This window comes from Gorilla gorilla, chromosome 9 (assembly GCF_029281585.2).
Source record: "Gorilla gorilla gorilla isolate KB3781 chromosome 9, NHGRI_mGorGor1-v2.1_pri, whole genome shotgun sequence".
Taxonomy (NCBI): Eukaryota; Metazoa; Chordata; class Mammalia; order Primates; family Hominidae; genus Gorilla; species Gorilla gorilla.
This window is the reverse complement of record NC_073233.2, coordinates 75,977,259-75,991,985: the sequence shown is the minus strand read 5'-3', so window position 1 is coordinate 75,991,985 and position 14,727 is coordinate 75,977,259. Positions and strand designations below refer to the sequence as shown.

Genomic DNA, 14,727 nt, shown 5'->3' with positions numbered 1-14,727 from the left:
GTCTCACTCTGTTTCCCAGGCTGGAGTGCAGTAGTGCGCCCATGGCTCACTGTACCCTTGACCTTCTGTGCTCAGGTGATCCTCTCGCCGCAGCCTCCCAAGTAGCTGGGACCACAGACGCATGCCACCACGCCCAGCTAATTGTATTTTTTGTAGAGATGGGATTTCACCAAGTTGCCCAGGCTGGTCTCAAACTCCTGGGCTCAAGTGATCCTCCTGCCTCAGCCTCCCAAACTGCTGGGATTACAGTTGTGAGCCACCATGCCTGGCCTACATCTTCATTTTTAAAGATAACCTTTTAAAATTTGGTTTATGTTAAAAAATGTTATTTTGTTTCTGTTAAATGTAGACACAAACTTGACCTTTTAGTCCAGCTTATTAAAAATCTCTGTGCCAGAGATACTTGTATTCAGAGAAGAGCTTTGTCATCCTTTGTAGTTCCTTGTAGTATTTTTTCGAAAAGCCCAGCCTTGATTCTGCTTTCTGGCCATCTTTTTGGTGATCACTGACCTTTTTCTATTCATTTCACACTATGGAGAGAGAAGTAATCTTTCGGGCACCAGGGTTTAGTAGTGGGAGAAATATCTTTGGTGTTAACAGTTCCCTTTCCTGTCCTGAATGATGGGAGGAGGCTGCTGATTGTGTGGAGAATCAGTTCTCATGGGAATTTCCTCCTGAGATCTTTCTCTCCCATTCCTCAGCCCAGCACTGAAGCCTTGGTAGCGGTGCTGAAGCTGAGTAGCATTGGGAGGGTGCACCAAGCCTGCCTCCAAAATAGTGGTCTCCAGTTTATGTTTTAAGTGCTACTCTAAATGGAAAAAGTATGCTGAAGAGCCTAGACACTGTATCTCCACTAGAAATCCTGGGGAGAGAGAGCGGCTGAAAACCTAGCAAAGGTTGGCTCACTGGTGCCAGCCCCAGGATGTCGGAGATGCTGAACATCATGTTGAGTGTGTGTCTCCCAGTGTGTCACAGTAGATGCATATGCTTAGTGACAGCTATTGACATTGTCTATTTTAACCATCATTGATCCTAACACAATTACTTTTTTTTAAGCTCCATTTTATTTCCAGTTACTTGCCTGCATTCCAAAATGACTTTGAAAACCTCAGTACTGAAGAAAAATCCATTATAAAAGAAGAAATGTTGCTTGAAGTCAATAGGTAACGTTTTTTCTTTTTTGATTTGTAAAGATAGCTTTCCTCTTTATAGACTATATTTGGGAGATGCTGACTTGCAATTATGAGTATTTTAGAGCTTCTTCTTCTTTTTTTTTTTTTTGAGACAGAGTCTTGCTCTGTCACCCAGGCTGGAGTGCAGTGGCGCAATCTCGGCTCACTGCAACCTCCACCTCCCGGGTTCAAGCAGTTCTCCTGTCTCAGCTTCCCAAGTAGCTGGGATTACAGGTGTCTGCCACCATGTCCAGCTAATTTTTGTATTTTTTAGTAGAGATGGGTTTTTGCCATGTTGGCCAGGCTAGTTTTGAACTCCTGACCTCCAGTGATCCACCCAGCTCGGCCTTCCCATGCTGGGATTACAGATGTGAGCCACCACGCCTGGCCTAGGAGCTTCTTTTTAATCGTACATCTTTAGGACTTGCACTTTGTCAAAAATAGAATCTGCTACTTCTCCATTGTGGCCGAGACTATGCAGAGCTTTCAGATCTGAGCATACAGCAGGCAAAGTATATTAGTCTGTTCTCACATGGCTACAAAGATATTACCTGAGACTGGGTAATTTATAAAGAAAGGAGGTTTAATTGACTCACAGTTCTGCATGGCCAGGGAGGCCTCAGGAAACTTAACAATCATAGCAGAAGGCAAAGGGGAAGCAAGGCACGTCTTACCTTACATGGTGCCAGGATAGAGAGGGGCAGAGAGACAGAGAAGAAGGTAGGACTACCAAATACTTTTAAAACTATCAGATCTTGTGAGAACTCCCTCACTATTGTGAGGACAGCATGGGGGAAACTACCCCCATGATCTGATCACCTCCTGCCAGGTCCCTCCCTCCACACATGGGGATTACAATTAAAGATGAGATTTGGGTGGGGAGACAGAGCCAAACCATATCACAAGAAGAGGTCCCATGTCCAAGAAGGGTCAGGACACTTTGTGGCATTCTGAACTGTCATCCAGACACAACAACCCAGCCATACAGGGCTGCTGCCACCCAGAGCCTATAGAATTTTTTTTTTTTTTTTTTTTTTGAGGTGGAGTCTTGATCTGTCACCCAGGCTGGAGTGCAGCTATGCGATCATGGCTCACTGCAGCCTCTAACTCTTAGCAAGCCTCTTGCCTCAGCCTCCCAAGTAACTGGGACTACAGGCACGTACCAACGTGCCTGGCTAATTTTTGTATTTTTTTGTAGACACGAGGTCTTGCTCTGTTGCCCAGGCTGGTCATGAACTCCTGGGCTCAAGTGGTTCTCCTGCCTTGGCCTCCCAAAGTGCTAGGATTACAGATGTGGGCTACTGCACCTGACCCTGCAAACCTGTCACTGATGCTTCTGGAGTGGCGGCCACCATATGCTGTGTTTTAACTCTTAAGTTTCTCCTAGAAAATGATTTAACTTATGTTTATCAGTTTTAAGTCTTGCTTTTAACTGTTTTCTCAACAGTTTTCAAAGCAGGGCCCTGAAACTTCCAGATTCTGCAAAGGTCTAGACCACTATTTGTCCATCTCTTTAGTCAAGAGGCCTGTGGGTTGTTCCTATTATTTGGGGTCTCCTGTGACATTTTTTGGTAAAATGGCTGTTTAAGTCACTGTGGCCCCCTCATCTTTCCACTGCACTTAGCACAGTCATCTCCTCATGGCCTCCAGAGTGCTCACCCCCCACACTAAGTGTGATGTCACATCTGCCTACTTGCTGGGCTCCACCGCAGCATACATCATCTCTTTCTGTTTCTTGAACTGGTGGAAATAGAAAAAAACAGATGGAGGAGAACCCAGACAGAAAGGGTAGCACACGGGACTCTTGTGGGCCAGGGACCACAGGATGAACAGAGAGTAGGGTTGGAGGATACTAGAGCAGGCACTCCTAAATTTGAGCTTTATCTTCATGTGGATGAGCTCTCAGGGTATTGTTTGAGGAGGAACTTGGATTCACAGTGACTTGGGGGCTTGGTACAGCTTAGAGATGGTGACGTGGCTCACGCTCTCTCATCTGCTCTTTTCACTTCTGTGTGACAGGAGGGGATGGGACAGGGATGGGATTTGAGAAGTCTCTTGCTCAAGGAGTGAGAGCTTCATCCCGCCTCCAGCAAAGGGCTGCCTCTTGGTTGCTATGGTGTGCACCCTCCCTTGTAGCAAGCTTGCTTTCTTTTCTGCCAGCATGGCCACCCAGGCCTTCACCTGCACCCTGTGAATGTGAATATATTCACCTTGTGAATATATTATGGCCAAGTGGCATTTACGTGTGCCATGGCCAGGCCAGCTATGTGTGTTCACACTCACCAGTGCACCTGTCACTAGCAGATGAGGGAAGGGTGTGGGAGTGGTATTCCCATTGTTCTTAGTTAGTCCCGTGGAATATAGACCCATGATTTGCCAACACTAACTAGGTTTGCATCCACACAAGTTAAAATGTCCATCTGGCATGAAATCATTTCATCAGTCCTGTAACTGATACTGTGTGTCTCTTATGTGTTTCTTGCTTTTATCATTCCAGGTTTGCCCTTGCATCTCATTTCCTCTGGGGACTTTGGTCCATTGTACAAGCCAAGATTTCGTCTATTGAATTTGGGTACATGGTATGTTTTAGCAGCGTTTTTTTTTTTTTTCTTCCTACTCCCAGGTAAAAATGCTATAGTATTTGTGAATGGTGGCAGCAAATGACCGTTCCTTACAGAGGGTTCTCTGTCTCCCCAAGTACCTGAATGTGGTGACCTGGTGGCATCAGGACAGTGTGGCTCAGCCCAGGAAGCCGGGGGAGAAGCCGCTGTCACTGATGCCGTGGTTGCCTTTGGAGGTTGCCCTCACTTCCAGGCCAGCTGACCTTGCCTCCCCTGCTTCAGAGAAGTGCCTGCAATCCTGATGGGGAATGTAGGCATCTGCACCCTCGAAGTCCAGCTCTGACCTCAGTCCCTTCTGACATGGGACAGTAAGTGAAGAAGAGTGGGTGGCTCCTGCCTGTGCTGTGGAAGGTTTTATTTATCGGTTACCACTTCGTTCTCCAGCCTGTAGTGCCCGACTTTGGGTTGGAAGCTGGTAATTATTGAATTAGACCTCCTGTTTTTCATAGGCATGTTTGTAACCAAGCTAGGCTGTCATTTAATTTTAACCTTAAGAATTGTCAGCCGGGTGCGGTGGCTCACGCCTGTAATCCCAGCACTTCGGGAGGCTGAGGTGGGCAGATCACCTGAGGTCAGGAGTTCGAGACCATCCTGGCCAACGTGGAGAAACCCCATCTCTACTAAAAATACCAAAATTAGCATGCATGGTGGCGGGCGCCTGTAATCCCAGCTACTCAAGAGGCTGAGGCAGGAGAATTGCTTGAACCCAGGAGGTGGAGGTTGCAGTGAGCTGAAATCATGCCACTGCACTCCAGCCTGGGTGACAGAACAAGATTCTGTCTCAAAAAAAAAAACAAAAAAAACTGTCACTGACATAGAAATAGAAAGTATTTTTAACCTTCAGACAAACCTTTCTGTTGTTCCATAGTGAATGAATGTTGGCGAATTGTCTTGGGGTGGGGGATAACACAAATGTCCACAGTCTAGTGAGCTGCCTTCCTTTGGGACAGGGATGGGACTAGTTCATTTTGACCTCCTCAGTCTTATACTACAATGATTTCTACTTCTAGGCAGAAGGTTTGGTAATGCAAGGATGATATTAGGTAAAAGAAGGGGACATTGGATTTTTAAAGTAGATTTGAGTCATGGTCAAATGATACTGTACGACATAGCACACTTCGTAACAAGGAATATTACTAGAGATAAAGAAGGGCATTTTGTGATAATAAAGGCATCAGTACATCCAGAGGACATTAAAAACCCTTGTCTTGCTTCAAAAGACATGATATTAAAACTGACAAAAGTGAAAGAAGAAAATGGCAGATTCACGATTAAAGTTGGAGATCTCGGCCGGTTGCAGTGGCTCACGCCTGTAATCCCAGCACTTTGGGAGGCCGAGGTGGTTGGATCACTTGAGGTCAGGAGTTCGAGACCAGCCTGACCAATATGGTGAAACCCTATCTCTACTAAAAATACAAAAATTAGCCGGGCATGGTGGCACATGCCTGTAATCCCAGGTACTTAGGGAGGCTGAGGCAGGAGAATCGCTTGAACCTGGGAGGCAGAGTTTGCAGTGAGCCGAGATGGCGCCATTGCACTCCAGCCTGGGCAATAAGAATGAAACTCTGGCCAGGCGCAGTGGCCCATGCCTGTAATCCCAGCACTTGGGAGGCCGAGGCGGGCGGATCACGAGGTCAGGAGATCGAGACCATCCTGGCAAACACGGTGAAACCCTGTCTCTACTAAAAATACAAAAAAAAAAAAAATTAGCTGGGCCTGGTGGTGGGTGCCTGTAGTCCCAGCTAACTCGGGAGGCTGAGGCAGGAGAATGGCGTGAACCCAGGAGGCGGAGCTTGCAGTGAGCCGAGATCGCGCCACTGCACTCCAGCCCGGGCGACAGAGCGAGACTCCGGGTCTCAAAAAAAAAAAAAAAAAAAGAGCGAAACTCTATCTCAGAAACAAAAACAAAACAAAACAAAAAACGTGGGAGATCTCACCACTCCTCTTCTGTGGTTAGAACAAGGAAGAACACACGCAGAAGGAGGGATAGGGCCTTACAACTCTCCCTGCCAGCCTGGCCTCATGCACATTCATTAAACCCCCCAGCAACTGCAGGGTGCACATTCTTTTCAAATGAATATGGAAGATTCCTCAAGATAGACTATATGCAGACCCATCAGACAGGTCTTGATAAATTCAAAGGGACTGAAATAATACCGGATATGTTCTCAGTGAAATTTAAGTGGAAATCAACAACTAAAGATATCTAGAAAATTCTCAATTATTTGGAAATTAAACAGTACACTTCTAAATAAACCCTGGGTCAAAGAAATTAAAAAGAAAATGAGAAAATATTTTAAACTGAATTATAATGAAAACATAGCATGTCAGTATTTGTGGGATATACATAAAGCAGTATCTAGAAACTTACGGCTTTGTAGCTTAAATGTTTATATTCCATAAGAAGAAACATTACACAAAATCCCTATCAAAACATTGGCAAAAATTAAATCCACTAACATATGTAAAAGGATAATATATTATGGTCAAGTGGCATTTATCCCTGGAATGCAAGGCTGGTTTATATTTGAAAAAATCAGTTCATATAATTCTTCATATTAACAGAATGAAGGTGAAAAACCATATGATTATCTCAGGGACCACAGGAAAAAGCACTTGACAAGATCCAATGTGATAAAAAAAGTCTCAGCAAACTAGGACTAGAGGGGATCTTCCTCAGCCAGATAAAGGCATGTATGAAAAACCCTCAGCCAGCCAGGCGTGGTGGCTCATGCCTGTAATCCCAGCACTTTGGGAGGCCAGGGCAGGTGGATCACCTGAGGTCGGGAGTTCGAGACCAGCCTGACCAACATGGAGAAACCCCGTCTATACTAAAATACAGAATTAGCCAGGGGTGGTGGCACATGCCTGTAATCCCAGCTACTCAGGAAACTGAGGCAGGAGAATCGCTTGAACCCAGGAGGTGGAGGTTGCAGTGAGCCGAGATCACGCCACTACACTCCAGCCTGGGCAACAAGAGCAAAACTCTGTCTCAATAAAAAAAGAAAAAGAAAAACCCACAGCCAACATTATCACTAGTGGTAACAGGGAAAATGTCCCCTTTGACCCCCACCCCAAGTACAGAACACGCAAGGACGCCTGCTCTCACTGCATGTCTTCTGTGTTGTACTGAAGCTCCTAGCTGGTGCAGTGAGGCAAGACAAAGAAAGGAAATATAGGTGCACTGGGAAGGAAGAAGAAACACTGCCTTTATTCTTTAGGTGACATGATTGTGTGCGTTTAAAATAATAAAGGAATCAACAGAAAAGTTGCTTAACCTAATGAATGAGTTTATCAAAGTCACAAGATACAAGGTCAGTATACAAAAATCAGTTGGATTTCTACATAGTAGAAACAATTGTACATGGAAAAATGTTTAATAGTGTAAGATATGTACATTGGAAACTATGAAAGAGTGTAAAAAATAAAGAAGTGAAATAAATGGAGAAGATACCACCTTGATGGATGGAAGCCTTAAGGTAAAGATGCTCATTCTCCCCACACTGACCTGTACATTCCCCACAGGCCTAATCAAAACCCCCACAGGCTTCTGTGTAGAAATTGACATGCTGATCCTAAAATTTATATGAAAATGCAAAGAGTCTGGAATAATTAAAATAATTTTGTAAAAGAACAAAGAAGACTTCTACTACCTGGTTATAAGACTTCTCTGAAGCACAGAAGTCAAGGCAGTGTGGTGCTGGCATAAGATAATGTAAATCATCCAGGTGTGGTGGCTCAAGCCAGTCATCCAGCAGTTTGGGAGGCTGAGGCAGGAGAATCGCTAGAGCCCAGGAGTTGGAAACCAGCCTGGGCAGCATAGCAAGACTCATCTCTACAAAAAATACGAAACAATTAGCTGGGTGTCTGTAGCACATGCCTGTAGTCCCAGCTGTGCGGGAGGCTGAGCTGGGAAGATCACTTTAGCCTGGGAAGTCAGGGGAGCTGTGATCACACCACTGCACTCCAGCCTGGGCAACAGAGCAAGACCCCATCTCAAAAACAAAACAAAACAAAAAACAAATCAGATGGAACAGAATACAGTGTGCAGAAATAGATCCATGTGTATATAATCACCTGGTACTCAACAGAAAGGCCAAGGTAATTTACGAGGGAAAGGATTGTATTTTCAAAAAAAGATGCAAGAACATTTGAAGAGTCATGTGGAGAAAAAACTGAACCTGATTCTGTGCCATAAACAACAGTCAACTTGAAACAGATAATAGACCTAAATGTGAAGGCTAAAACTATTAAGTTTCTATGAGAAAACACAAGAGAAAAGCTTAGTGACCTAGACTGGTCGCGGTAGCTCACGCCTGTAATCCCAGCACTTTGGGAGGCCGAGGCGGGTGGATCACGAGGTCAGGAGATTGAGACCATCCTGGCTAACACGGTGAAACCTTGTCTCTACTAAAAATACAAAAAATTAGCCGGGCCTGATGGCAGGTGCCTGTAGTCCCAGCTACTGGAGAGGCTGAGGCAGGATAATGGTGTGAACTCAGGAGGTGGAGCTTGCATTGAGCCGAGATCATGCCACTGCACTCTGGCCTGGGCGACAGAATGAGACTCCATCTCAAAAAAGAAAAAAAGAAAAGCTTACTGACCTAAGCACAGATTTCTTGGGTTACATAAAGCACTAGCCATAAAAGAGGAAAAAATAGAGTAAGTTGCTGTGAGCAGGAAACACATAAAAACCAAAGTGCTTTTTCCCATTCCTTTCATCAGCAACAATCATCACCACAGAAGACTAAAGTGACCACGTCAGGGGTGGTTCTCCCCGCCAACAAACAAGTAATCAGTTCTGGAGTGGACACCAGATGGGTGTCCTCCAATTCCATTACGACACTGTCTACCTGGGGACAGAGTCAGACCCCACAGGTTGAGGGTTGAGACCTTAAGACTGCCCCCCACTTCCAACACCAGTTGCAAGTCCAGGCCTCTGGAATTTCTGACCAACCAGCCATCTATTGGGGTTCCCACATTCCCCTTGGGTTCAATTAATTTGCTAGAGTGGCTCACAGAACTCAGGGAAACACGTAAGTTTACCAGTGTATTACTTTTTTTTTTATAAGACAGGGTCTCACTGTGTTGCCCAGGCTGGTCTCCAACTTCTGGGCTCGAGTGATCCTCTTGTCTCAACCTTCCAAGTACCTGGGACTACAGACATTTCGCCACCATGCCTAGCTAACAAAGGGTATTTTAAGGGTGAAGAGATAAATAGGTGGGGTGAGGTCTGAAAGGATTCCGAGCACAGGAGCTTCTGTCCCTGTGGGTGGGTTGGGGAACTCATTCTTGTTCACCTTCCTGTCAGCCTCCACATTCAGTTCTCTAGAAACTCCCCAAACCCTGTCCTCTTGGGCATTTTATGGAGATGTCATTGGATAGGCATGATTGAAATGTGATTGGACAAAAAAGGTGTGATCTAAACCCAGCAAGGCCTGACCAGGTTCTTCGGGCTTCTCTGTACAGCATTCCTTATCCCAGGGTATGGCGCAGGACCCCCTCTGGAATAAGAGTCTTATGACCCACAGTCAGATTAGAGTCTAGCTTTGGGCAGGTGAAAGGACGGCAGAAGGTCAGAGAGAGAGATTCTGTTTACTGTAGTAAGGGCTATGGGAGTTACGAGCCAGAGACCCTGGACAAAAACACACATATATGTCATCACAGTTGGACTTCATCAAAATGAGTAACTGAACGATATCATGGAGAAAATGAAAAGGCAAGCCACAGACTGGGAGGAAATACTACAAATGTATATTTAATAAAGGACTCATATTTAGGATATATAAAGAACTCATAACTCAGCCAGAAACCAAACAGCCTGCTTCATTATTATTATTATTATTTTGAGATGGAGTTTCGCTCTTGTTGCGCAGGCTGGAGTTCAATGGTGTGATCTCGGCTCACCACAACCTGTGCCTCCTGGGTTCAAACGACTCTCCTGCCTCAGCCTCCCGAGTAGCTGGGATTACAAGAGCCCACCACCATGCCTGGCTAATTTTTTTTTTTTTTAAGTAGAGACGGGGTTTCTTTGTGTTGGTCAGGCTGGTCTCGAACTCCTGACCTCAGGTGATCCGCCCGCCTTGGCCTCCCAAAGTGCTGGGATTACAGGCATGAGCCACCGCGCCCAGCCTCAGCCTGCTTTATAAATGGATGGAAAATTTGGACACTTAAGAGAAACACATGGCCAGTAAGAATCTTTTCATGTGTTTTGTATAATTAGTCATTAAAGAAATGCGAATCAAAGCCTCATTGCGATACCCTACACACCCACAGTGATGGCTAAAACTTGAAAGAACTGACGGTCCCAAATGGCGAGCAGATGGAGCAATGGGAACGCGCATGCGCTGCTGCTGGGAATGCAGTCGCGACAGCCAGTGTGAAGATGGGTTAGACCACCCAGCAGCCCTCTTGGGGAATTTTTCCAGAACAAATGAAAACAGATTCCACACCAAGACTTGCACTCAAACACTCATAGCAGCTTCATTTGTTTGTCTGTTTTTGAGACAGTCTCACTCTGTTGCCCAGGCAGGAGGAGTACAGTGGCCTGATCTTGGCTCACTGCAACCTCTGCCTCCCGGGTTCAAGCAATTCTCCTGCCTCAGCCTCTTGAGTAGCTGGGATTACAGGCACCCGCCACTGCACCCAGCTAATTTTTGTATTTTTAATAGAGGGGGTTTCGCCGTGTTGACCAGTCTGGTCTCGAACTCCTGACCTCAAGTGATCTGCCTGCCTTGGCCTTCCAAAGTGTTGGGATTACAGGTGTGAGCCACCTCACCCGGTCTGCAGCTTCATTTGTAATTGTCCCAAACTGGAAGCAGCCTAAATGCCGGTCAGCAGGTGCGTGGATACAACAGTGCCAGATCCGTGTACTGAGAACACTCGGCAGTGCAAAAGGAAGGTGGCACCAATGCATGACAGCACAGGCCACTCAGAGACAGCACGCTGAGTGAGAAGCCAGACACGAGGCTGCATATTGTATAGTGGCATTTATGTGCTACTCTAGGAAAGAAAAGTCCAGTCCATAGTGACAGAAATTGAGTCGGTGGCTGCCTGTGGCCAACTGCAAGAGGCCCATGGGAGCTTGTAGGGATGCTGGAAACACAGGTCTCCTCCTGACTGCGGTGGTGGTGAACTGGCTGGATGCATCTGTGAAGGCCCTCAACTGGACACTTAAAATGGGCTCATGCTTGTAGAGTAGAAACTACAGCTCAGTTAATTTTTCAAAAAAGTGTTAATTGTAATCTTCCTGGCTTCTAGAATTGCAGACTTTTAGATTAGGAGTGGGTCTTTGAGATTGTGTTGTCCTCACACAACACAATCCCAGAAAAATACAGTGGCAGAAAGAGAACACCAAGCCGGGTTTTCTCCCTTGCCTCTCAGTGTCCTTCTTAAAAGTCATGCTGCGGGAGATCCCGGGAAACAGGCAATGGGCATCCTCTTTTTTCTCCCCTTCTGTTCTAGACTTGCCTATGTCCCAGGGGTCTTTTGCTCTAAAAGGTGTGTTATGTCGGTCAGTCAGTGCCCACAGCACCCAAGGTTAGTAAGGTGATGAATGGTAGCAGTGCTAAGCATGTGGATGAGACGTCCCTCCTGAGAGGCAGGGCTGGGCTGGCTCATGCCTATAAACCAGGCCTCCTGAGAATGAAGGTGTGTGGGGTGGGCTGGGAGCTTGAGGAGCCTGCACCTGTAGAGCAGCGAGGCCCCCGAGCAGCCCTGCTGCACAGGCCAGTCCTGTGCTTTTGGTCTCATGGGTCCGTGCCCTCAGCTCTTGCCCGGGGTGGGGATTGGGGGACACATGGGCAGGGTTCAGGCCAGCAGGATTCCTTGCTGAGGCCTTCTCTTTGCTGTTTCCTAGGACTACGCCCAAGCAAGGTTTGATGCCTATTTCCACCAGAAGAGGAAGCTTGGGGTGTGACTGTGGGGAGGACTCCATCCACCTCATCACTGGACTGCATGGGGAGGCAGCAGAGCGGGGTCCCCTCTGTGCTTCGACTACTGCTCCTGTGGCAGGAGGCTTTGGGTGGCTCACTACTGAACACGTGTGTATGATACTAAAGACGGTATTAAAATGGAGCGACGTTTATTTCATCTCTTGTTTACGATTTCACTAGGACTCAGAAACGAGATCGGGAAGCAGAAATATAGTGCAATAGTGCAACATCTCTGAATCCTTTTAATCTAGAGAAGGCGTTTCATATTTGGGGGCTAAGGTTTCCAGTCAGATGAGGCAAACAGCAAGAGTAAGCAGTGTTACTTGCAGGTACTTTGGTTAATGTTGATTTAAATTTTCTTTTCATGAATGTGCTGATGAACACTGTGACCAGGCTTTTGTAGATGGCGATGTGTTATAGACGGTGCTCACTCCCAAGGGACAGCAAGTGAGCAGAGATGTACTGCGAAGTCGCCAGTCACTGCTGCAAGGTGGCCTCTGCCTGGGGCCTCCGGAAGCTGCTCCTCTACCCTCTTGGTCCCATGGCTGAAGCTGGAGCAGCGGATTGCTCTGGAGCAGCCAAGGCCACCTGCGTGTGGAGCAGAGCTCTCCCCTCCTGCTGGGCGTGTGTGACACTGATGAGTTTCACTGTACTGCATGTGACTTCTCCCCTGCCCTTCCTCCTGATGGAGTGTGCAGACAGCCATGCGTGGCCACGGGGGCAGTGTGAGGACCTCCCTGTCTCCCGGCTCCCCTCCCAGGGGAGCCAGCTGCTTGACCTGGCTCTTTGGGCCTCTCCTGCCCTCTGCTGTGCCTGGAGTGTCGGATCCTGTGAGTAGGCTGGGCCGCCCCTGGGCAGGGTTCTCCGAGGGCCCGGTTTCCCGGCCCTTACCTTTCCTGATGCCCCTGACATCATCATTCTTGTGGGAGACAGCAGCCTGTATGTGGTGTGGGGCGTGGATCGAGTGTAGCTGTGAAATCCATATATATGAAATGTCCCGCGGGATACAGTCTTAGCTGACTTTTTTTTTACTCTGAACTCTTATTTGAATTGCTTTTTGTGCATATATTTCTGCTACCACAGAGATTGTACTATACAAATAAAAAAATAAAAACCCAACCTCAAGCTGTCACCCTTGGATGTGTCCTGAATCTCAGGGAGGGCTCCTGGTACCTGAAGGAGCCCATGGAGGGCTCCATCTGCACCCACTCAGCCCCTCAGCTTAGCAGTGCTCCGCTGCTCTCAGCTGGCATCCCAGCAGCGTGTGGCCCCATCGGCCCTCCTCCACCTCCTCCTCTTCTTCCCCACCACACTCTGGTTTCCCTGCTTCTAGCCCAGAAGCGAAGAGCCCTGGAGGACGTTGGAGACTGGGAGCAGTGCTGGTGCCTGGGGATGCTGAGCAGCTGGGCAGGAGGGAGGCTTTCGCTGTTCAGCCTTCTAGAGAGTTACAGTTTTAAGCAGGTGAAGCCAAACTGAATGAAACAGTAAAGGTGTTGCGCTCCTGCACAGGGCTCTAGTGGCTTCTCACTCACTGTTTTCCTGTGCCCAGGCCACTGCTGGCCTCAGCCCTCGCCTCTGCCTGGTCCCCACACGAGCTCGCTTGCAGTCTCCTCGCAGAAATACATTTGGAGCCGATCTTCCAATACTGGGCTCCTTCACTTTGCCCCACTGTCAGCTCAGTCACAGTCTCAGGCCTTCCTGTTCTACCCAGGACACTGCCATTCCCTAAACCACCCTGGGCCCGGCCCTGGCCCATCGTTTCTCTCCATGCAGCTTAACTTTCCTGGAGCCCCTGGTGGTCTCTCCATCAGGCCATAAGCTCACATGGACAAGGATGGGCTCGGGCCTGTGCTGTTCAATGCCCAGTCCTCCACGCAGGTGACCCACCCCATCCCTATGTCTCCCAGTGACCTCCATGCCCCAGAGGTGCCCACCCCAGTGCCTTATGTGCCATTCTCTTGGCAAACTGGACTTCTCTAGCCACCACTGCCAGGTACCCCCATGTCAAAGCCAGGGCGGGGCTGACTGGTCATGTCCCTGGGATCCCACACTGCACCCCTCCTAAATCACACTGGGGCCACTCACCACGAGTGCTGCTCACCTATCCCCACCTCACTGCCCGCCCCAAGTCTCTGCCCAGCTCTCTCCCCAGGAGGGAGTAAGGCGTTGGGTTCTGGATTTGGTCCAGATCCACCTGCAGCTCTCCGGAGTCCTTCATTTAGCCTCCTCTGCTCCTACCCCAGCACTGTGAGCACCATTTCTCTAAGCTGAGTCTGCTGGGCATGTGGAATTACCTTAGAGCCCCTGATACCACCCCTGGCATCCAGAGGTCCTGAGCAAGGCAGTCCAGGAGCCAATGGACAGGCTCCTCCCAGCAGCTGGCCACAGCCACAGCTGTGGGAAGAACCACTTTGCAGCTTGTTGGCTTCTGGGAAGCACTTCCTTTGCCTCCCAGTGGGGGTGGGACCCAGGCCAGAGGGAACTGCAGAAAGCCACCCCCATTCCGCCAGCAACGCAGGAAGGACCACCTGGCAGGGATCAGGAAGACTGTAGTCTCAGGTGAGGGGAGGCTGGGCCTGGAGTCAGGCTCAGCCCCTGTTCTGAACCCCGGGGTCCTGGGTAATGTCTGCTGCTGGGGACAGCCTCTGCCCTTCCTGGCAGGTGTGTGGCCTTGGGCGTGTGACACCACGGCCCTGCATGGAGCACTGGCCGGGGCTCAGGTGCCCCACACTGCTCTGTACTTCCAGCCCCCTGAGGCCCGGCACCAGGGAATGGATATTGGCACCACTCCCAACAGAGAGTAACCCAGACACCCGCTCACAGCCAGTTGCACACCTCCAAGGATGGGGAGCTCACTCCCCTGACCCAGCCTGGGAAGAAAGACATTTGCTCACTCCAAGTTAGAATGTGCTGGAAACATCTCTCCTTGGCCCTTTTCTGCCCCTTTTCACCCCAAGAGTCTGACATTATTGCAGATCTGCTGCAGGTCCAGGCCTCGAC

General features: G+C 48.4%; 1 protein-coding gene across 6 annotated transcripts in view; it reads left to right on the top strand.

Annotated features, from left to right (window-relative positions):
* CHKA (choline kinase alpha) overlaps positions 1–12,852 on the top strand; it is a 68,742-nt gene extending 55,890 nt beyond the window's left edge. For 3 of the 6 annotated variants that reach the window (XM_031016064.3, XM_031016065.3, XM_055354650.2), the window contains 3 exons: positions 1,057–1,163; positions 3,670–3,751; positions 11,652–12,852. In XM_031016064.3, coding sequence (XP_030871924.2) covers positions 1,057–1,163; positions 3,670–3,751; positions 11,652–11,711 — 249 coding nt within the window. In that variant the 3' untranslated portion in view covers positions 11,712–12,852. Of the gene's footprint in view, positions 1–1,056; positions 1,164–3,669; positions 3,752–3,870; positions 4,102–11,257; positions 11,333–11,651 lie in introns of all 6 variants that reach the window. The other 3 variants (XR_010129141.1, XR_010129142.1, XM_063693275.1) reach the window with 2 other exon arrangements.
* Positions 12,853–14,727: the final 1,875 nt, after the last annotated feature.